The sequence below is a fragment of the Neoarius graeffei genome, chromosome 16, assembly GCF_027579695.1.
Source record: "Neoarius graeffei isolate fNeoGra1 chromosome 16, fNeoGra1.pri, whole genome shotgun sequence".
Lineage (NCBI taxonomy): Eukaryota > Metazoa > Chordata > Actinopteri > Siluriformes > Ariidae > Neoarius > Neoarius graeffei.
This window is the reverse complement of record NC_083584.1, coordinates 5,046,525-5,070,159: the sequence shown is the minus strand read 5'-3', so window position 1 is coordinate 5,070,159 and position 23,635 is coordinate 5,046,525. Positions and strand designations below refer to the sequence as shown.

At 44.1% G+C, this 23,635-nt stretch overlaps 1 protein-coding gene across 3 annotated transcripts; it reads left to right on the top strand.

The window, feature by feature from the left end:
• Nucleotides 1–1,101: 1,101 nt before the first annotated feature.
• On the top strand, nucleotides 1,102–18,516 carry rfx5 (regulatory factor X, 5). 3 transcript variants are annotated; one of them, XM_060942384.1, is made up of 10 exons: nucleotides 1,102–1,175; nucleotides 2,642–2,773; nucleotides 12,233–12,266; nucleotides 12,362–12,444; nucleotides 12,588–12,707; nucleotides 12,812–12,928; nucleotides 13,043–13,121; nucleotides 13,203–13,401; nucleotides 13,505–13,599; nucleotides 15,506–18,516. In XM_060942384.1, exons 2-10 carry the CDS (start codon nucleotides 2,688–2,690, stop codon nucleotides 16,379–16,381), a joined length of 1,689 nt encoding a protein of 562 aa, XP_060798367.1. In that variant the 5' UTR covers nucleotides 1,102–1,175; nucleotides 2,642–2,687; the 3' UTR covers nucleotides 16,382–18,516. The 3 variants fall into 3 exon arrangements, with proteins under 3 accessions (XP_060798367.1, XP_060798366.1, XP_060798365.1); XM_060942383.1 differs by having other exon boundaries at nucleotides 12,591–12,707; nucleotides 12,812–13,121; XM_060942382.1 differs by having other exon boundaries at nucleotides 12,812–13,121.
• Nucleotides 18,517–23,635: the final 5,119 nt, after the last annotated feature.

Here is a 23,635-nt window from a genome sequence, read left to right as displayed (position 1 = left end):
TGAAGCAGAGCTCTGTGAGTGATGGAGTGATGAAGCAGAGCTCTGTGAGTGATGGAGTGATGAAGCAGAGCTCTGTGAGTGATGGAGTGATGAAGCAGAGCTCTGTGAGTGATGGATTGATGAAGCAGAGCTCTGTGAGTGATGGAGTGATGAAGCAGAGCTCTGTGAGTGATGGATTGATGAAGCAGAGCTCTGTGAGTGATGGATTGATGAAGCAGAGCTCTGTGAGTGATGGAGTGATGAAGCAGAGCTCTGTGAGTGATGGATTGATGAAGCAGAGCTCTGTGAGTGATGGAGTGATGAAGCAGAGCTCTGTGAGTGATGGAGTGATGAAGCAGAGCTCTGTGAGTGATGGAGTGATGAAGCAGAGCTCTGTGAGTGATGAATTGATGAAGCAGAGCTCTGTGAGTGATGGAGTGATGAAGCAGAGCTCTGTGAGTGATGGAGTGATGAAGCAGAGCTCTGTGAGTGATGGAGTGATGAAGCAGAGCTCTGTGAGTGATGGAGTGATGAAGCAGAGCTCTGTGAGTGATGGAGTGATGAAGCAGAGCTCTGTGAGTGATGGAGTGATGAAGCAGAGCTCTGTGAGTGATGGAGTGATGAAGCAGAGCTCTGTGAGTGATGGAGTGATGAAGCAGAGCTCTGTGAGTGATGGATTGATGAAGCAGAGCTCTGTGAGTGATGGAGTGATGAAGCAGAGCTCTGTGAGTGATGGATTGATGAAGCAGAGCTCTGTGAGTGATGGAGTGATGAAGCAGAGCTCTGTGAGTGATGGAGTGATGAAGCAGAGCTCTGTGAGTGATGGAGTGATGAAGCAGAGCTCTGTGAGTGATGGATTGATGAAGCAGAGCTCTGTGAGTGATGGAGTGATGAAGCAGAGCTCTGTGAGTGATGGAGTGTGAATGACACATGAAAGCTGAGCTGATGGACGCTGATGATGCGCGCGCGTGATTAACACGCTGTAGAGAGAAAATGAAACCACCTCTCCACACAGTACGTCGGTTAAAAAATAAAAAGAATCAGCCAATCACAGAGCAGGATGCAGTCTGTATCCGAGGAAGACGAGGCGAGCCGACCAATCAGAGTGACTTTTGCTTTGTAGTCAGGCAGACATAAGAACAGTCGTCCAATCACAAAATAATGCGCAGGGATTTTTTGCTGTTTATTTGACTCAGGTACTTGTTTTTTAGTTTTAAAAATAAACCGTGCCATTATTGTGCGTTTTGATGAACGTTATGTACAGGGCTACAGTAACGGCGCGGTCTGCTCGCGAAACTGGGCGTTTATTGATGGGAAAGCTGCCGTTAATGTGTGGTACTGTCGCTAACGTTAGCTAGCATGGACTAGCCGAGGTGTCGGGTATCAGCTACACGAATAAATATTACACACAGACTAGCTAACAGCATACAGCCAGCTTTATTACTGTTTTATGATTAAATATTTTAAAGTGTATCGAATTAAATCAACCAACATGATGTATTTTAACCAGACGAAGGGAAGGTCATTAGCTAGCGGGCTAACACGCTAACCAGGTAACCCGGCTAGCTAAGCTAGCTGTGAATTAGCCACGCAGTTTGGCCTAATGACGTTTGCTAGCGGAAACAAGTTATAACACCGTAATTATCACCTTTTACCACAAACTGACAAGCCGAGCCACGATGTGTGTGCGCTGGGAGTTTATTATTTTTTCTACTTCCTGTTTAACAGGGTTTTTTTTTTGTGGGTTAGATTTTAATTCTGATAAATTTGTGTTGTTATTCTTGTGTAACATAAACAAACAGAGCATGGAGTTTTACAGCGCGTGACATGAATATACCGATACTGTCTAATATGTTGTGTGTTAATCTTGTGTTGGTCTTATGCAGTGTGTGTGTGTGTGTGTGTGTGTGTGTGAGACTTCACTGTGCCTGTATTTTTATGAATGGGTAAAAACCTCTCACTGTAAATGTTCCTCATTAACTGAAAGTCGTCTTGATTTTTTTTTCTCCATCAATCTGACTTTTTTTTTAATTTCCTGTCCTCCTTTTAACACACCGCACTGCTTCCGGTGCTGTTGCGCACCTAACTAACACAATCTCCAAAAACAAGTCGCCACAAACGACAAGATGACGTCATTGGCGTCACAATTTGCATACTTATTGAAGCGTCATGATCATATATTTGCATATCAAAACACGTGACATGAAGAAGGATGTATGGAATAAAACAGCGTTTGATCAAGAATATAAAATAAGTAATAAACGCTTTGTGGGACGCTGTTGTAGAAAAGAACCGACGATGGGGTGGGGCGATGTGACCGAACCACAGACCAACTATTTACATATTTACAAAATCCTGTAATTACTGAAAGGGTTTAACATTCTTGGAAAGGGAATAATTTTAAATAGTTAAAATTCGGTTACGCAGAATGCTTTCAGTTTAACGATTCTGTCACTTATGTTTACGCTTAATGTTCAAGACTTAACATTAACCGGGCCTGTAAACATCCAGCGACTATATACTCAGTTACATGTTGTACCGAATAAAAGTATAAAATATCAGAGCTGTGGAAGAAAACACATCCGGTTTGTCTTACTACCCTGTTATTATCATGTTATTAAAGATAAATGCATGTGTGTAATATGAGTCTTGTTAATCCCAGAGGGGGTCCTGAATGTGGTTTGTCACCCTGACGTGGTTGAGCCGTGATGGAAGACCCGATAAATGCAGAAGGCTCGTCTGCGGAGGGCGACGCCAAGCCTGGCATGCTCCAGAAGCTCAAGCTGAACATCTCGTAAGAATTCATCTGTTACACATAACTACTTTCTCACATCACTGATCAATGTTATACAGTCGAGTCAAATCAGGTCAGTTTATTTCTATAACACTTTTAACAGACATTATCACAAAGCAGCTTTACAGAAAAATAAAGACTTTAAACATATGAGCTAATTTTATCCCTATACTATACTATACACACTCCCCGGCCACTTTAAAGGTCGTAGGCAATGGTTGGAGGTGAAACGTAGAATATCAACTTTATTGTCTAGAAGAACGACCCAAAAAGTGAATTCAATCTTCCTGGTGTCTAATTTGCACCCATAAATTGAATAAAACGGTTAAAATATACTGTTTTGCCCAATTTCCAAAGGTTTGTTTACATCTCACTTATGCGCACTTTCACCGCCAGGGGACCGTCGCCGTGACGTCATTTAAGCCAAACAGACCAGGAGCAGCTCTGTGTTTACCTGTGACCTGAGCACACGTGTACGGACTTTGGTCGTGAGAGGTTGTGTAAAATGTCTGAAAGCGATAGCGATTTTGAAGTAGGAACTCTCCAAATTAAATATTGAGAGGTGAAGCCATATCTGTATGACCCTATGGCCGTTGTGAAGCAATCGGTGAATGTGGCTCACTGGTTTGACCGCGCGGCCTTGGAATCAGACAGCGACTCAGCCGACTCTGATCGCGGTGACCCCGGACCTCAACAAGACTCGCGCCCAAACGATTTATCCTGGTAGTTATGATAAATTCCTGCTTTCGTCGTTATACTAAATAAGAGCCCTTTTGAAGAATAATTAAACCGCCCTCCCTAGTGGATATAGGGAACGATTACTGGACAGTGCGCCGGTAGGCCACATTAGCCTGCCATCCGCGGCATTATACTATTTATAGCCGACTCTAAGTGAGGAAATATCCCTTTGTCTCATTTCCACAATGATTGTACAGGATCCCTCAGGATTCTTGACTTGTCAATTGCAAGCAAAAGTAAAAATGTTTCCCTCCAATCTTCTCCTTTTTGCTTGAGCGTTGCTGCTCCGTTTCTTCTTTGACTGCTTGATTTTGTTTCACACGCACAATCCACTCTCTCTCTCCGCCTCGTCCCCTCTTCCGGAAAAAGCCAACCCTCTCACTCCACCTCTTCTCCTTTTCCGGAAAAAGTCAATCCACTCTCTCCGCCTCTTCTCCTCTCTTGGTAAAAAGTAAAAACTTCTTCCTGAACCGGTCCCGTTGTTACAGTTCACTGCACAACAATAAGGCATGGGGGTTTTTCTTTGGAAATTCCTGAACACACGTCTGCACTCAAGCCGAACGGCAATGGAAGTGGAAATGGAAGTGGACTCAACTCAAGCGGTTTGTTTGGCTTAAATGACGTCACGTGCCGAGTGGTCATGAAAATCGCCGAACAGAAATTCGCCACGATCCGCGCTCTTATTTTAATTATTACTTATTAACAATACTTCTTGGGACCAGAAGAAAATTACAGAGGGTTTTTTAACATGTAAAGTTTCAAATGTGCATACAACCCCAATTCCAAAAAAGTTGGGACAAAGTACAAATTGTAAATAAAAACGGAATGCAATAATTTACAAATCTCAAAAACTGATATTGTATTCACAATAGAACATAGACAACATATCAAATGTCGAAAGTGAGACATTTTGAAATTTCATGCCAAATATTGGCTCATTTGAAATTTCATAACAGCAACATATCTCAAAAAAGTTGGGACAGGGGCAATAAGAGGCTGGAAAAGTTAAAGGTACAAAAAAGGAACAGCTGGAGGACCAAATTGCAACTCATTAGGTCAATTGGCAATAGGTCATTAACATGACTGGGTATAAAAAGAGCATCTTGGAGTGGCAGCGGCTCTCAGAAGTAAAGATGGGAAGAGGATCACCAATCCCCCTAATTCTGCGCCAACAAATAGTGGAGCAATATCAGAAAGGAGTTCGACAGTGTAAAATTGCAAAGAGTTTGAACATATCATCATCTACAGTGCATAATATCATCAAAAGATTCAGAGAATCTGGAAGAATCTCTGTGCGTAAGGGTCAAGGCCGGAAAACCATACTGGGTGCCCGTGATCTTCGGGCCCTTAGATGGCACTGCATCACATACAGGCATGCTTCTGTATTGGAAATCACAAAATGGGCTCAGGAATATTTCCAGAGAACATTATCTGTGAACACAATTCACCGTGCCATCCGCCGTCGCCAGCTAAAACTCTATAGTTCAAAGAAGAAGCCGTATCTAAACATGATCCAGAAGCGCAGACATCTTCTCTGGGCCAAGGCTCATTTAAAATGGACTGTGGCAAAGTGGAAAACTGTTCTGTGGTCAGACGAATCAAAATTTGAAGTTCTTTATGGAAATCAGGGACGCCGTGTCATTCGGACTAAAGAGGAGAAGGACGACCCGAGTTGTTATCAGCGCTCAGTTCAGAAGCCTGTATCTCTGATGGTATGGGGTTGCATTAGTGCGTGTGGCATGGGCAGCTTACACATCTGGAAAGACACCATCAATGCTGAAAGGTATATCCAGGTTCTAGAGCAACATATGCTCCCATCCAGACGACGTCTCTTTCAGGGAAGACCTTGCATTTTCCAACATTACAATGCCAAACCACATACTGCATCAATTACAGCATCATGGCTGCGTAGAAGAAGGGTCCGGGTACTGAACTGGCCAGCCTGCAGTCCAGATCTTTCACCCATAGAAAACATTTGGCGCATCATAAAACGGAAGATACGACAAAAAAGACCTAAGACAGTTGAGCAACTAGAATCCTACATTAGTCAAGAATGGGTTAACATTCCTATCCCTAAACTTGAGCAACTTGTCTCCTCAGTCCCCAGACGTTTACAGACTGTTGTAAAGAGAAAAGGGGATGTCTCACAGTGGTAAACATGGCCTTGTCCCAACTTTTTTGAGATGTGTTGTTGTCATGAAATTTAAAATCACCTAATTTTTCTCTTTAAATGATACATTTTCTCAGTTTAAACATTTGATATGTCATCTATGTTCTATTCTGAATAAAATATGGAATTTTGAAACTTCCACATCATTGCATTCCGTTTTTATTTACAATTTGTACTTTGTCCCAACTTTTTTGGAATCGGGGTTGTATATTGAAAACCTTTGCCTATGACCTTTAATAGGAACGTGTTGTTGATTCTAAGATCCCTGTTCTTGGCTGCAGGAGTGGAACCCAATGTGTTCTTCTGCTGTGGCATGCTAATGCTTTTCTGCTTACCACGGTTGTAAAGAGTGATTATATGAGTTACTGTATCCTTCCTGGCAGCTCAGACTGCTCAGTCTGTCCCTTTTCCTCTGCCCTCTCTTATCAACATTGCATTAATTTTTTTCCACCCACAGAACTGTCGCTCACTCACTCAATGTTTTTTTGTTTTCCGCACCATTCTGTGTAAACTCTAGAGACTGCTGTGTGTGAAAACCCCAGGAGGAGATCAGCAGGTTCTGAAATACTCAAACCTCATACTCATCTGGCTCAAACCAACACCCATACTGCCACAGTGAAAGAAAGTCACACAAAAATTGAGATCAGTTTTTCCCGTTCTGATGTTTGAACATTGTGAACATTAACTGAAGCTCTTGATTTGTATCTGCGGGATTTGATGCATCGAGCGATCGGCTGATTAGAGAACTGCGGAAAACAGCAGGTGGATGTCGGGGTGTTCCTAATAAAGTGGTTGCATGTGTATACTATATGTAGACTATACTATACATAGTTGTTGTATGCACCACCTGTTCTGCAATGTTTGAAGAGTTGTTAATATTAATAAACAGTATATATCTGATGAATTTAAAATAATTGAATAAAAAAGATTAATTACGTGCAAAAGTTTGGACACCGTTCCGGCTGTAAAGTCCTGAATAGACTCATTAGGACTCATTACTCAGGTCATTAAGAATAACACTTAATTCTGAAACTCTTCGAACCTTGTGCTCACACTTGACAATCAGGAACGGGCTCCTCAAAGCAGCTGACTGAGTTCCCATGGCTGAACATGGGAAAAAAAATCACCTGCTTTTCCTCAGCCTGTGTGCTCCACTGCATCATAACAGACCTGTTTATACTGAAATGGAGTATTTGATTACAACATCCCTTCAACCATCAGGAATATAGCCTAGCGACTACTTAACAACCACCTGGGATAAGATATCATCTGCCTAGAAATCCGCTGGAATGCCATAGCAACCACTTGGCAACATGTATCTCAGAAGATTCACCTGTTACTTAGAAATAAGACACACTGGAATGATGAATTATATGGAATGATGTGGTGTCGAAAGTATCTCCATCACTGTGTGTGTTTCCCATAATGCTGTTCATGGAATGTCAGACTTTTTATGGAATGGATAAATCAGATACAACAACAACAACTTTCGTACCTTTGTGTGGTCCAACCAATCAGAAGATACCTGTGTTTAAAGTGGAAATCGAGTGTTTTAATTAAGACCTTTAAAAAAGGATTTATCATTAAAACATCATGTCATACATTCCTCGAACATGTCCTGGATGCAAGCAAAGACCTAGCAACATCCAGGAAACCACCCTGGATAAAATAAACATGACTTGGCAACACCATAGCAACCGTGCAGTCACAACTTAGAGACTGGTTTATACTGTAGTGTTTCTAGTTGTATTTTTGCACATAAAAACAAAGTTATACATATTAATTAGTTAAATAATTAACTTTCTTGTCAGTATATGGAAGTGTTTGATGATGATGTTAGTAGTATTAATAATAGTAAAAAAACAAACAAACCCTCAAGCAAGAAATTAGAGAACAATAGCCTATATATAGTGTTTGATTACATCCCTAAATGAATTATATGGTATATTTTGTTGTCTTTTGCATTGCAGTGGTGTAATTGTTCTGAGTAACCTTAATTAATAAAAAGAATTTGAATATTTAAAATAAGCTTGTGACAGTTCCACACTTAAGGTGGTGTAGCCCCGCCCCCGAGCTCCTGGCTGCAGGGACGGTTGTGTTTGGAGACGCACGGTGTTTCATTTTCATTCTCTGTCTAAATTCTCTTCATTTTGGTGAAACCGTGTTGTAACGCACGCGGCTGAAAGCTCTTCATAGTTCGAGTTTCAGCAAGATGGCAAGGGGAGAAGGGAAGTAGATGCTGTGGGAAAAATCATCGAGAGGATCCGGAAACTTCACCAGCCACTTGCAGAAATGTCCAGCAGAATGGACCTGGTGATCCGTAGAGTTGGAGATGAGAAGCTGTGCGTGTCCGAGCTTGAGCAGCACAGCAGGGCCATGGATGCGTGCATCGCCGAGCTCAAGCACACGCTGGAGAGAACCCTGGAGCGCCTGGAAGACCTGGAGCACGGAAGACTGTTTTCCAGGGATGTTCTGGTAGCCGGACTGAAAGAAGGCACGGAATGGCTGGACCCGGTAAAGTTTGTTGAAACTTGGGTGCCGGATGTACTTGGCATGCACATCAGAAACAACCGGATAGAGCTGCAGCACACGCGCCACATGGGACCACGGAAGTGTGTGGATGGAGAGCCGAGAGCAATTCTGCTGAGGTTCCACAACTACAGGGACAAGTGCGTGGTTCTGGAGGCTGCCAGAGACAAAGACAGGTCTGAGTGAGGGGGAGAAAAGTCTCCTTCCGGGAATTCTCCTTCGCCATGCAGAAGAACCACACCGGAAGTGGAGACGCACGGAAGCAGCAGTGCAGGACTGGAACTTTCATTTACCCCACTCAGTTTAATGTTCTGGATCCCCCCAGAGGAGGGGTTTATTTACACCCCGTTAAAGTGGAGGCTTCTCTCAACTCTCACACACATCAGCAGCAGGAGCCCGGGACAGAGGAGTGAGTGGCTCAGGGCCTCTGTTTACCTCCATCACACCGGCTTCACTGTCACACCTCTCTTATCTCCGCTCAGTTAGCGAGGCGTGGCTAAGGGGTTGTCACTCGGTTACTAGGGGTTGCTAGGTGGTTTCTGAGGTATCTCAGGTAGTTACTAAGGGGTTACTAGGTGGTTGCTATGGTATCTGAGGAAGTTACAAGGTGGTTACTGAAGCAGTTACTAGGCGGCTATTAGATGGTTGTTATGGTATCTGAGACAGTAAATAGGTGGTTACTAGGTGGTTGCTATGGTATATGGGGCACTTACTAAATGGTTGTTACGCTATCTCATGTAGTTACTAAGGGGTTATTACATGGTTGCTATGGTATCTGAGGCAGTAAATTGATGGTTACTAGATGGTTGCTGTGGTATCTGGGGTGGATACTAGGTGGTTGCTGTGGTATCTGGGGTGGTTACTAGGTGGTTGCTGTGGTATCTGGGGTGGTTGCTGGGTGGTTGATGTGGTATCTGGGGTGGTTGCTGTGGTATCTGGGGTGGTTGATGTGGTATCTGGGGTGGTTACTAGGTGGTTGCTGTGGTATCTGGGGTGGTTACTAGGTGGTTGATGTGGTATCTGGGGTGGCTACTAGGTGGTTGATGTGGTATCTGGGGTGGTTACTAGGTGGTTGCTGTGGTATCTGGGGTGGTTACTAGGTGGTTGCTGTGGTATCTGGGGTGGTTACTAGGTGGTTGATGTGGTATCTGGGGTGGTTATTAGGTGGTTGCTGTGGTATCTGGGGTGGTTGAAGTGGTATCTGGGGTGGTTACTAGGTGGTTGCTGTGGTATATGGGGTGGTTGCTGTGGTATCTGGGGTGGTTGATGTGGTATCTGGGGTGGTTACTAGGTGGTTGATGTGGTATCTGGGGTGGTTACTAGGTGGTTGCTGTGGTATCTGGGGTGGTTACTAGGTGGTTGATGTGGTATCTGGGCTGGTTACTAGGTGGTTGCTGTGGTATCTGGGGTGGTTACTAGGTGGTTGCTGTGGTATCTGGGGTGGTTACTAGGTGGTTGCTGTGGTATCTGGGGTGGTTACTAGGTGGTTGCTGTGGTATCTGGGGTGGTTACTGGGTGGTTGATGTGGTATCTGGGGTGGTTACTGGGTGGTTGATGTGGTATCTGGGGTGGTTACTGGGTGGTTGCTGTGGTATCTGGGGTGGTTACTGGGTGGTTGCTGTGGTATCTGGGGTGGTTGCTGTGGTATCTGGGGTGGTTACTGGGTGGTTGCTGTGGTATCTGGGGTGGTTACTGGGTGGTTGCTGTGGTATCTGGGGTGGTTGCTGTGGTATCTGGGGTGGTTACTGGGTGGTTGCTGTGGTATCTGGGGTGGTTGATGTGGTATCTGGGGTGGTTACTGGGTGGTTGATGTGGTATCTGGGGTGGTTGATGTGGTATCTGGGGTGGTTACTGGGTGGTTGATGTGGTATCTGGGGTGGTTGCTGGGTGGTTGCTGTGGTATCTGGGGTGGTTGCTGTGGTATCTGGGGTGGTTACTGGGTGGTTGATGTGGTATCTGGGGTGGTTACTGGGTGGTTGATGTGGTATCTGGGGTGGTTACTGGGTGGTTGCTGGGTGGTTGCTGTGGTATCTGGGGTGGTTGATGTGGTATCTGGGGTGGTTACTGGGTGGTTGATGTGGTATCTGGGGTGGTTACTGGGTGGTTGCTGTGGTATCTGGGGTGGTTACTGGGTGGTTGCTGTGGTATCTGGGGTGGTTACTGGGTGGTTGCTGTGGTATCTGGGGTGGTTACTGGGTGGTTGCTGTGGTATCTGGGGTGGTTGATGTGGTATCTGGGGTGGTTACTGGGTGGTTGATGTGGTATCTGGGGTGGTTGATGTGGTATCTGGGGTGGTTACTGGGTGGTTGATGTGGTATCTGGGGTGGTTACTGGGTGGTTGCTGTGGTATCTGGGGTGGTTACTGGGTGGTTGATGTGGTATCTGGGGTGGTTGCTGGGTGGTTGCTGTGGTATCTGGGGTGGTTACTGGGTGGTTGATGTGGTATCTGGGGTGGTTACTGGGTGGTTGCTGTGGTATCTGGGGTGGTTGCTGGGTGGTTGCTGTGGTATCTGGGGTGGTTACTAGATGGTTGATGTGGTATCTGGGGTGGTTGCTGTGGTATCTGGGGTGGTTGATGTGGTATCTGGGGTGGTTACTGGGTGGTTGATGTGGTATCTGGGGTGGTTACTGGGTGGTTGCTGTGGTATCTGGGGTGGTTGCTGGGTGGTTGCTGTGGTATCTGGGGTGGTTACTAGATGGTTGCTGTGGTATCTGGGGTGGTTGCTGTGGTATCTGGGGTGGTTGATGTGGTATCTGGGGTGGTTGCTGTGGTATCTGGGGTGGTTACTGGGTGGTTGCTGTGGTATCTGGGGTGGTTGCTGGGTGGTTGCTGTGGTATCTGGGGTGGTTACTAGATGGTTGATGTGGTATCTGGGGTGGTTACTAGATGGTTGATGTGGTATCTGGGGTGGTTACTAGATGGTTGATGTGGTATCTGGGGTGGTTGCTGTGGTATCTGGGGTGGTTGATGTGGTATCTGGGGTGCTTGCTGTGGTATCTGGGGTGGTTACTGGGTGGTTGATGTGGTATCTGGGGTGGTATCTGGGGTGGTTACTAGATGGTTGATGTGGTATCTGGGGTGGTTGCTGTGGTATGTGTTAGTTTTTGTGAGTAAGCCTTTTTTTATTTGTGACTCTGATCTTTCTCTCTCCGGTTTACTCTCAGTGAAACACACACACACACTCACACACACACACACACACACACACACACACACACACACACACATACACATTAGATTAGATACAACTTTATTGACCCCTTTGGGCGGGTTCCCTCAGGGAAATTCAGAATACTCACTCACTCACTCACTCACACACACACACACTCGGAGAGTGAAATGCTGATGTTAGCAGCGCCACTGTACTGTTCTGTAGCTGAGTGTTTAACAGGGGTGTGTGATCACTGTAACACGTCTCAAACACTCACCCACAGGTTACACATTGTGTTCTAGATCGGGGACTCGGGGTTCTACAGGAATTCTTTCACAGAACAGCAGAATTAAAAAAATGTTTAAAAAATAAAGCTGTAAAGGAGCGGTGTTGTGATTCAGCGGGTCGAGCCGTGATATCTGTAGAGAAACGTCGGGTTTATCTCGGGGAAGATGTGACTCTTTTAACAAACCTTGGGAACGGAGTCCTTCAGGATTAACGAGTTTATTATTGGATATCTTTGGTGGTTGCTAGGCAGTTGCTATGGTATCTCAGACAGTTACTAAGGGTCTGCTTCTTACTAATAACCATATTCTAATTTACAAGTGGAAAATACCATCGCACATTTTTATTTATTATTTTTCATTAAAGTTCTTTAAATGATTCTATTTCTTTTTATATACACTCACTGGCCACTTTATTAGGAATGCCGATGCCTTTCTGCTCACTGTGGTTGTAGAGAGTGGTTATTTGGTTACAGTCGCCTTCCTGGTGGTGTTTTTTTCTTTCAAACATTGCTGTACTCGTAAGACACTCAAGATTGGTATTGTATGAATGTTGTTTGACCCTGTTTGTTTGGTTTTTCTGCAGTAAGACTGTGCAGAGTAAAGTGGACACAATTTTGGTAAGTATCTGATCAGACTAAGTGAGTAAATGATCTCAGGCCACTAATTTTTTATTTTCTAACATGTCTCTCCTCTGTGCAACGTCTTTCCTCAGCGAGACGTGCAGCAGTTTACAGACAGCGACAAACTCTACCTTTATTTACAGCTTCCCTCAGGTCCGAGTGCAGGAGAGAAGAGGTACGACTGAGCTTTATGGTCCTGTTATGGAAGTGTGATGAAGAAAGTGGTGTGTGATGATAGATTCTCAGGTGACAGAGATACTCACACTGTTCTCACAAATGAGAAATGACCGTGTGTGTGTGTGTGTGTGTGTTTGATAGCAGTGACTCAAATTCAGTGAACACGGCCGACCAGCTTCACACCTGCAACTGGATTCGCAGTCACCTGGAGGAACACGCCGACACCTGCCTGCCTAAACAAGATGTTTACGAGACGTACCGGTGAGAAATCTCTTTGTTATAGCAGCTATAAACAGCCAGTCCCTCACCAGCCTCTTTTATTTCTCTCTCTTGTAATTAATGACAAATAACTGTTTCCTCTGCAGGAAGCACTGTGAAAGCCTGCAGCAGAGGCCTCTGAGTGCAGCCAACTTCGGCAAGATCATCAGAGACATCTTCCCCAACATCAAGGCTCGCAGGCTGGGGGGCAGGGGCCAGTCCAAATATCCTTTACACCAACCTGTCTCTCTCACACGCAGCTCTATAAGCATCGTTAGTCTACATTCCCTGTCTTTTGGGCGTGTTTTATCGTTGCTCCTTGACCATGTTTTTGTTACGTACTGCTACAGTGGGATCCGAAGGAAGACGGTGTTAAATATGCCGTTATTACCCAACCTGGACCTGAAGAACGATCCGGTACGAAACTCCGAAACTCACAGTCTCACTTTTACTAATTAACCGTGTTTCAGTTGTTGACGTAACTCTGTTCCCTTGCAGTCCGAGCTGACCGAACTGGTACAGACGTACAAACAGGAAGTGACGGAAGCGGCGTGCGAGCTGATCTGTGACTGGGCTCAGAAGATCCTCAAGCGCTCATTCGACACGGTGGTGGAAATCGCACGCTTCTTAGTGCAGGAGCACATCGTAAACCCGCGCTGCAGCCAGGCCGAGCTCGTCACCTCCGCCTCGCTCGCTGGTACGAACACATTCTCATCTCTGTTACACGTTTTGTCTCACAGTGAACCTGGAAATAACAGTGACTGAAGCGTGTGTGGCGCGGTGTGGTGTTCTCTTACCAGGAGGCCCTGCGAAACCACACAAAGTGATTAAAAAGAACCCAACGACGTCCAGAGGGACTACAGTGGAGGAAGAAAGCGCTGGCCAAGACCTGAAGGTATTATACATCAATTATACAGCTACCGTCAGAAGTTTACTTACAGGGAGACGAATGCCATGGTGGTTTTAGGCTTTCAGTGATTCCTGTGATTTGTTCTTTGCAGAAAGATTGTGCAGGTTTTTATTTTGGGTTTTCTGAAATCAACACTGGGTCAGAATTATACATACATACATCCATTTGACAGTTATTCCATGAAATCGAGTCGTACATGAGCTGATAGGCAACGAGGCACGTAGCACCGAGCTCTCTATAATCCATGTACGATGAGATTGAGTGGAATAACTGTTTTATTCTATCCACATTCACTGGATTTTGAGAAACTGAGCATTTTTTTTACTTTTTTGCAAATTCGATAAATAAAAACTTTATACAAAACATCCAACAAAATGTAAACATACCGGTGAAATGACGAGCAATTTCTGAAAAATGCGATAATAATAATTCTTGAAAAATAAAAAAGATACGTAACCATCAGGCGGCACGGTGGTGTAGTGGTTAGCGCTGTCGCCTCACAGCAAGAAGGTCCGGGTTCGAGCCCCGGGGCCGGCGAGGGCCTTTCTGTGTGGAGCTTGCATGTTCTCCCCGTGTCCGCGTGGGTTTCCTCCGGGTGCTCCGGTTTCCCCCACAGTCCAAAGACATGCAGGTTAGGTTAACTGGTGACTCTAAATTGAGCGTAGGTGTGAATGTGAGTGTGAATGGTTGTCTGTGTCTATGTGTCAGCCCTGTGATGACCTGGCGACTTGTCCAGGGTGTACCCCGCCTTTCGCCCGTAGTCAGCTGGGATAGGCTCCAGCTCGCCTGCGACCCTGTAGAACAGGATAAAGCGGCTACAGATAATGAGATGAGATTTTTTTGTATTTTTGTTTTTGAGTAGTTTTTATTTCGTCCTCGGTTGGTTCAGCAACACGCTCCGCCATTTTCTTTTTCTTCTTTAGGGTTTTTTGGCGGTTGGCAAACCAACTTAAAGGTGCATTACTGCCACCAGCTGGGCTGGAGTGTGGAACAGGAGATACTGGGGGGAACCCCCCCCCCCCCCAACTATATTATTTCAGCTATTTCTGTTTCTTTTAAATTCTTGATAACAAAGTGATATATCTGACTTGATGCGCTCTGCCATTTTATTTTTCTCTACTCACGGTAAATGAGCTGATAGGCTAGTAGTAGAGTCGCCAATCAGAGCGCATGATTGCTCATATCCAGTGAATGTGGATAGAATGTAAACTTGTGGCTGTAACTGTATGTACTTTATCCCAGAGGCTGATGAGGATGGAGAGCAGAATAACTGCTCTCTAATGTAATGGAGAACAGGAACAACTTCATGTTAAATATCACTATAAATGCATTAAAAACTGCATCTTTTTTTAAATAAGTAATTTCTATGGTGTAAATCCTGAGTTATACTTTTGCGTAGAATCTACGCCATAGGTACGGCATCGATACTTGCACATAAGCTGAGCGTCTCCTCTAGGAGGCGCTGTTACATGAAACGCACAAGAATTTACTGGTACTGAAGAAGAGCCAAAATATTCAGAGTTCCGAGCTCTGTGTTTCACGGCGGGAATAAAAACCCCGACTTTATTAATTCTAAAGTGAGCGAGAGAATAGTGAGTGCAGTGATGAGTGACGTGTTTGAACTCGTCTGTGTTCAGCAGGACGAGCAGCTCGTCAGCGTAACGAGGTTTAAATCCCCAGTTCTGTTAATCAGTGACTGACGGATTCTTCGTTACTGATAGCGAGTCATCGTGGTTTTACACCACTGACGCTCTGTGTTTACTGGGAGTGTGTTAGAAGGAAAAGATGGAAAAGTGTGAGAAAAGAATCAAATTGATCGAAACGTCACCACGCCCACCCACTGGTTATTCATTCACTGCGTGATGTTCTCAATGGGTTTATTTTTTTACAGAAAGATGAAAGCGAGCTGGCTGCAGCTGTGAAGCATCTTCCGAATGACAAATCACCTAAAGCTCCAGAGGTGTTGCGTTACGGAGACCGTGAGATGCAAGTGGAAGCTTTGGTCAAGAAACTCCCTCAGCTCCGCCCTCGTGGCTTGATTCCAGAAAAACCCCTCCTTTCTGTTCACGCCCCCACTCCTGCCTTCACGCCGAATGATTCCAGCAGTGTGCAGGTGACTCTGCCCATCACCGTGGCAACACTCCCGCCCCAGCAACGCGGCTCCGCCCTCCCTCTCATGATCCTGCCTCCTTCGGTGACCGTTTCCACAGCGACGCCGGTGACGACGACATCTAAACGCTCATCCGATTCGTCCGCCGTGGCCGCGGGCCCGCCTCTGAAACGCAAACGGGGCCGGCCCAGGAAGCAGAGACCAGAGGAACCGGCGCCGGCTCAGAACCTCAGTCCGAATCAGAACCTAAACCTGAATCCAAATCAGAACCTTAATCTGAATCCAGTGGTGCTGAACAGAGGGGTGATCCAGAAAGCGCTCTCCTCCTCCTCCTCCTCCTCCTCATCCTCGCAGGTGACGGAGACGGTGCTGCAGTGTAAAGTCAAGGACCCCGAGCCACGCCCTGTCATGCTCCTGCAGGAAGCGGGCCGGGCCATGGTGATCCAACGTGCCCCTGTGTCGCGGGAAAACCGTCCCGTTAACCAGGTGCAGGTGACTCAGAGTCAGAGTGCCGCCGTGCCGCTCCCTCCTCCTACTGTCCACGAGGACAGGGGCGTGGTCGAGATCACACTCACGCCCATCAACCCCCTGGTCACCGCAGACGACTCGGTCTGCAGCGTGCCCGAGATGAGCCCAGGGGAGGGGGAGGTCCCTTAGCTGTCTGTCCCGTGTGTGTGTGTGTGTGTGTGTGTGTGTGGTCAGTGACTTTGGTGACTAACGTCAGATTGTTCTGTTCAGACTGCAGTTGTGTCTCTGTATCTGTGGTGTGTTTTCACTTCCTCTGTTCCCTCTGAGGTCGATGCTGAACGTCAGTTGATTAATGTGAACACGTAGCGGCGGTACAAGGAGCCAAAAGTCAAACCTACAGACAGACACAGTCTGACAAAATGTACAGTTTAACCGCAGCATTTACTTTTTTATCCGTTCCTACGGCGATGTGGGAGACACGCGACCGCTCCGCTTTTACAGTTTGTTTAAAACGAAAGCACAGAACAAACCAAACACGAATAAACAGCGAATTCGCCGAAGGGAAAAAACACGTGAGCCTCTCATAGCAGCTCCCTTCACCTCGCACGGTTGTCATGGTTACTCACGGTGCGTTTGTTTGTTTTGGGTTTTTTTTTTGGCTTAATCCATTGCTTTTCCTCCCAGCTGCCCTCACTGATCAATATTCAGATGGGATTAGTTTTCCACATGCAGGCTCGTTGCGTGATAATTATTTAAGCCTCTCTGGGATTAATCTGTTCTGAGTATTTTTTTCCCCAGACTGTCTGTAAACACATCTGGAGTATTTTCTGTTCGATAAACTGAACAGTAGAAACAACTGCAGGTATATCTTCAGTATAAACGCACTCCAGGGTGTAAACACTCGCTCTTTTCTCCTGTTTTTTTTTTTAATAATTTCCCACCGAAATGAAAATATTTAAAATCCAAAAGAATAAAATATGGATAAGGATTAAAAGGGCGTGTCAGAGAAAGGGTTTGAGGGAAGCGACTGAGTTCCTAGCGCAGGTACACACTCCAGACATGCCACGATCATGTGACTTGGTGATGATCAGGTAGCCACGCCCCCTACAACGAGCATTTATCAGTCACTCAGTGAGTGAATAATTCTTTTCATTGTCACCGTCAGCATGTGTGGATTTAAAACTGTTGATTAATACCGCGACCATTTTTCGACAAAGAGTGAAATTTTTCACCCAGTAACGTGTCTAATCTTGTCGAAGTCATGCGGGCGGGGCTGTGGGTGGTTTGGTTAGCGTAGGGCGCAAGGTGCTGTTTATCGTTTACGCTGCTAACCTGGAGCGTCATCACTTTTATGGAAATGTAGTTTTGTGGGGGTTTTTTCTCTCTGACTGCTGGGATTTTCATGTCAACAATGTACCGTAAAGATGAACATTTCTGAGACGACAGCGTGCTAAAGTGGTGGCTGTATGCTTCCGTTAGCGTCAAAGCTTCGACTTTGGTACAGAAACCAAACGCCAAGCTGACAGACTGCGTTTATTACAGAGGGACGTTTTATTATTCGCCAAACTGTAGCTTTAATGCACTTTTATTACGGAGTGATTCAGACTGGAGAGGAGGACGCTGGGCCTGCGGCACTGTGACTCTGTGTGTGTGTGTGTGTAAGTCCAGGGCTATTACGGGTTTATAAATCAAGGGCAGTTACAGCACCTCTCTCTCTCCGTCTGACTTTAAACTGCAGTGACAAAGATTTACAGAAAAAGCACACACACGCACACACACACGCAGATGATGTAAAGTTACTGAGACGCGCGTGTTTTATCTGATTATGTTCCAGGAGTGAGGGCTGTGATGGGATTTTAGTGTGTAAATAGTTTTCCCGTGAGACTTGGTTGTGTCTCTGTTCCTCTTTAACGTCGTCCCCGAACCCCTCGTCCACTTCCGGAGCGCACACCTGCCAGCTGTTCTGCAGTTTGACCCCAGAGCAACTGCTACGAGTTCTCACTCAAAAACACACAGACAGCCGTCTTCATTTTCACCCCAAAAAAACAAAAAACGACACACAAGTCGAAGTGCAAGTGAACGTGGGACGACTGACCCCCTGGAAGCCCCGCCCCCTTTCCTCACATCAGTACCGTTTCGTCTGCTGTTCTTGTGTCCCATTGATCTCAGTCCGGGTTTAAGCTCCTCCCCCGGACGCTTCAGGAAGCCCCTCCCCCTCGTTTTGTGCCAAAAGAAGATTGCAGTGATGTAGTAAACGGCAGCTATGCTAACTGTTTATCTGTTAATCAAACTGGTGTAAGATTCTTATTAAATTATTCTCATGAGGCTGTGTAGCAGTACGTTCATTAATTCAGAGTCAACATAGTGTTTATACTGACATTATTTCCAGCATGGGTTTCTGAGATTCGCCCTAATTACCCCGAGCTCGTCCTTATTATTATTATTATTATTATTATTATTGTTAAAGAAAACCAGCTGATCACAGTGGCGTGACTGGAGACAGCTTTTATTAAATAATGATTTAAACGAGCAGTTTGATGGAGCTCTCTGACAGATGTGCATCTGAGGGTTCATTTTCTAAGCTGTTCATAAACATCATGAATAAAACACACTGTTCAAGATCGCACTCGGATTCTTTAAAAGCGTGAGGGTTTAAATCCCTCAGCAGAGTCTCCTGTCTCAGATGGTTTGGGTTACAGAGTTAACGACTCGATTTAATGATTTAAAGCATCTGATTTACTGCTCTATAAAATACAGTACCTATTACTGAACAGGAGAGAAAGTGTGTGTGGGTGAGAGAGAGAGAGAGAGAGAGAGAGAGAGAGAATTCGTTTCTATAGATTTGGCTTGGAAATGGTGATTTTTTTTTCTTCCAGTTTTTCCCTTTAGCTGCTCCTGTGTCGTAGAAGGTGATGTTTGTTTGTTTTAGTCTATTGCACTTACATTCTGCCCTACTGCAACAAAATGTATTTAAATATAAAGCAGACTCTAATGCTTAGAGTTTCTTTCTTTCTTATTAAATCTGTTTCATCGTATACATTAATAACTCCAGTTACAGTAATAAAATAATTTAAAAAGGATATCAAATTTTATATGAAGTAAACCATTTGTTTTACCCCCAGGGTTACAAGGGTCCTGATACTGGATGATATTATTATTATTATTATTATTAAAACCTGGCTCAATTATCAAGTTGATTTGTGTGAACTCACACGACCTCTTCACTTTTTATTTATCTTACTTAAAAACCCTTCTCTCTTATTAGTCAGACTTAAAATAATTAAAATGTTACATTAATGCTCTTAATTATATAACGAGAAAATCACAGAATAATTAATTGGGACAAAATCTCAATTTTGTTCCTCAAATGTGAATTTTTTAAATTGTTCTAAAAAGGCTTGATGAGCAGAACTGTGGCTCCGACTGGAGCATAAAAAAAGGCCCTCCTGCACTGTGAAATCAGGTAATAATAATAATAATAATAATAATAATAATAATACTTTACCCATCATTGCTGATGTTATTTGTAACCAAGAGCAGATTTTGTTTTGTTTAATGTTTATAAAGATGGAATTTCCCCACAAAGACACTGCATTATTAAAGAACATTAAAGATGTTCAACACGACTGAAATCAAAATAAGATTTAACACCAACGTCCTGTGTCTGCTTTCATCCCTTTGGTCTTCCAGTAAAATGAAAGAAAGGAGTCTGAGATCCTAAAGTTTGGTGTGAAACGTCACAAAAATAAAGTTATTGTTCAGTAAAAGTTCAACATGGAGGAATTTGTGTGTGAAAAATCAGCAGAAACACCAACACGGCACACTAACGATGTAATGAAGCTCTGATACACTGAACGTTTACTGAAATCTCGCTTTATTATAATAAATAATAACCTGTCAATAAACACGTTCCAGGAGTCGTGTCTCCACAGCGATGAGGCTGTTCAGGACTTCACTACTTTTACTTCAGAATACAACCCCTGGCAAAAAGTATGGAATCACCAGTCTTGGATGAGCACTCATTCAGACGTTTTATTCTGTAGAACAAACTGAGATCACAAACATGATACAATAATAAAGTCATTCCAAAGTGCACCTTCTTGGCCTTCAGAAACACTAAAATAAACGAAGAAAATACATTGTGATAGTCAGCAAATGTTACTTTTATAGACCAAGCACAGGGAAAAAAATATGGAATCACTCAATTCTGAGGAAAAAAATATGGAATCACTCAATTTTCAGGTAGAAAATAAGGACTCACCCAGTCAATTTCCTTTCCCTAAATTGACACCTGCCTCAGATTAGATCTGCTCGTTAGTCTGCAGTTAGAAACAGCGCAGTTATCACACCTTGGAGGGCTGCTGGACCAAGTGGATTGGCAAGAATCATGGCTCCAACAAGAGAGATGTCTCTTGAAACAAAAGAGAGGATTGTCAAACTTCTTAAAGGTAGCTCTTCACGCATGGTTGCCAAAGATGTGGGCTGTTCACAGTCAGCTGTATCTAAGATATGGACCAAGTACAAACAGCATGGGAAGGTTTTTAAAGCCAAGCGTACTGGTAGACCAAGGAAGACATCAAAGCGTCAAGACAAAAAACTTAAGGCCATATGTCTTGAAAACCGAAAAAGTACAACAAAACAAATGAAGCGTAAATGGGAGGAAGCTGGAGTCAATGTACAAGTATGTGACCGAACCGTGAGAAATCGCCTGAAGGAAATGGGATTTTCATCTAGGAAAGCTAAAAGAAAACCATCATTGACACCTAAACAGAAAAGAACAAGACTACAATGGGCTAAGGAGAAGCAATCATGGACTGTGGATGACTGGATGAAAGTTATCTTCAGTGATGAATCACGAATCTGCATTGGACAAGGTGATGATGCTGGAACTTTTGTTTGGTGCCGTTCCAGTGAGATTTATGAAGAGGACTGCCTGAAGAAAACATCCAAATTTCCACAATCCTTGATGATATGGGGCTGCATGTCAGGCAAAGGCACTGGGGAGATGGCTGTGGTTACTTCTTCAATAAATGCACAGGTTTACATTGACATTTTGGACAGTTTTCTTATCCCTTCAATTGAAAAGATGTTTGGGGATGATGAAATAATTTTCCAAGATGACAATGCATCGTGCCATAGAGCAAAAACGGTGAAAACATTCCTTGGCAAAAGACACATCCAGTCAATGTCATGGCCTGCAAATAGTCCAGATCTCAACCCAATAGAAAACTTATGGTGGAAATTGAAAAAAATGGTCCACGACAAGGCTCCGGCCTGCAAAGCTGATCTGGCAACTGCAATCAAAGAGAGTTGGCACCAGATTGATGAAGAATACTGTTTGTCACTCATCAAGTCCATGCCTAAGAGACTGCAAGCCGTTATAAAAGCCAGAGGTGGTGCAACTAAGTACTAGTGATGTGTTTTGAATGTTCTTTTGTTTGTCTGTTTTTCATGATTCCATATTTTTTCCCTGTGCTTGGTCTATAAAAGTAACATTTACTGACTTCCACAATGCTTTTTCTTCATTTCTTTTAGTGTTTCTGAAGGCCAAGAAGTTGCACTTTGGAATGACTTTATTATTGTATCATGTTTGTGATCTCAGTTTGTTCTACAGAATAAAACGTGTGAATGAGTGCTCATCCAAGACTGGTGATTCCATACTTTTTGCCAGGGGTTGTAATTATACTTTAATATTTGTTCTCTTAATTACATTTCCAGAACTGTACAACAAATACTAAAGATCAGGACTAAAGTTCCTGGATTTCTCAAAAAAATTTTCCCCACTTCCCACCCATCAGACAGCTCGTCCCAGCACGTGACGGCTCCTAACAGGGAGAGTGAAGGCCACCGTGTGCTTTCTCCAAGACATCTGAAGCCAGCAGATTGCATCTTTTCAAACTGCTGCTCATGCAACACCAGGGGGCAGCGTAATGCAGAGAACGGCGCTATCCGCCCACTTCTGCATGCAAGATGCCAACACGGGTGCCCAGGATTGATTAGTGTTGCTGTGATTGATGAGGGGGAGAGAGTAAGCCCCTCCCTCACTGAGAGCATGGAAAATTGGGCTTCTTGGACTCCTGGCCACAGATGGCTGTGTTGTTGCACTTTTTATATAACTGAGAATTAATGAATGTTGGCATGCTTTTAAAGTTTTACTCGAGTAGATTTCTCACTGGTGCTGGATCCAAGGGATACTGAGAATGAAGCAGGAACACATCCGGGATGGGAAACTATTCCATCGCACACATTCACACCGTGGGGCAGGTTAGAGCTGCCAGTTCATCTAACGACATGTTTTTCTGAGGTGGGAGGAAACTGGAGAACCCGGAGCGCTTTTGAGTTTACACTGTAAAATAAAGATTTGGATCCTGAACTGCTGTCTTCACAAACGCGCGGCCCACTGCGCTGATGCCGGACCATTAACAGCTCAAATAACGAAAATAAAATAAATAAATTCACTTTTATAAATCATCTAAAATGTTTAAAGAAGTTTTGAAACAAAACCAACTTTTCTCCACATGACCCAATTTTTACATTTTTATAGATGACAATTTAAATAAAGTGACAGTTTTTAAACCATTTTTTCATTAACAGCTTTAATCAAAGTTTTTTATTTACATCCCACAGTGTTTAAATTTCATTTACTGTAATAATATATTCTTAACAAATTAAATACAAAGCAAATAAATGATTAAGACTCAGAATCACAACCAAGCGTGACATAAAGCCCTTCATTAGCATCAACAGCATCATCAGCTTTATTCCTACTGCATCCTACGGAGGGAAATTTAATTTACTGATGTTTCACGCGTTCACTCGCTTCGCGTGCTTATTAACATTCGGCTCCATTTATCATCACAAATCCTCTAAACAGGTGGAAATGAGCTCTTAAGACAAATCAAGTCTTATTTGATCAGGATGAAAATAAATAATGGAGATTTAAATAAAACCCGATCTGAATCGCGGTGTAGGATCAGACTGAATCTGAAGAGAGTCCGAGTCTTGGGGTGAGGGACTGAAGTGAATCGAATCTGAATCACGGGGTGTGTAACTGAATCCTAAAGTGCACATACCTATAGCTACGTTCACACTGCAAGCCTCAGCGCTCAATTCAGAATTATTACTCAGATCTGATTCTTTTTTAAATGCGGCTGAGTCCAGTGTGGACTGGTCACGGTCCACAAGTGCAAAACAACAACAATAATAGAGCTGTCCCTCCCAGCACGCTGTCCTACAGAAATAAACACGAAGGCCACTGAAGTCAGCGTTTACTGTTTCATGTACGATAGAAACTAGTGATTTCACGAGCAGAAGATAAGGATGAGGAGAGCCAAATGGCTTTATTTATGGCGTGACGGCCGTTATGTCTGTACAGAGGTGTGTGTGGATGTGGAGTCGGAGCCAGGAGTGATGAGATCGTGACGTTAATCACATCACCGAAGC

Bases quoted from the DNA above. Each gene is read 5' to 3' on its own strand.
- rfx5 (XM_060942382.1), top strand. From the start codon at position 2,688: ATGGAAGACCCGATAAATGCAGAAGGCTCGTCTGCGGAGGGCGACGCC. The intron at 2,774-12,232 runs GTAAGAATTCAT...GTTTTTCTGCAG, and splicing joins AAGCTCAAGCTGAACATCTC to TAAGACTGTGCAGAGTAAAG. The intron at 12,267-12,361 runs GTAAGTATCTGA...GTCTTTCCTCAG, and splicing joins GTAAAGTGGACACAATTTTG to CGAGACGTGCAGCAGTTTAC.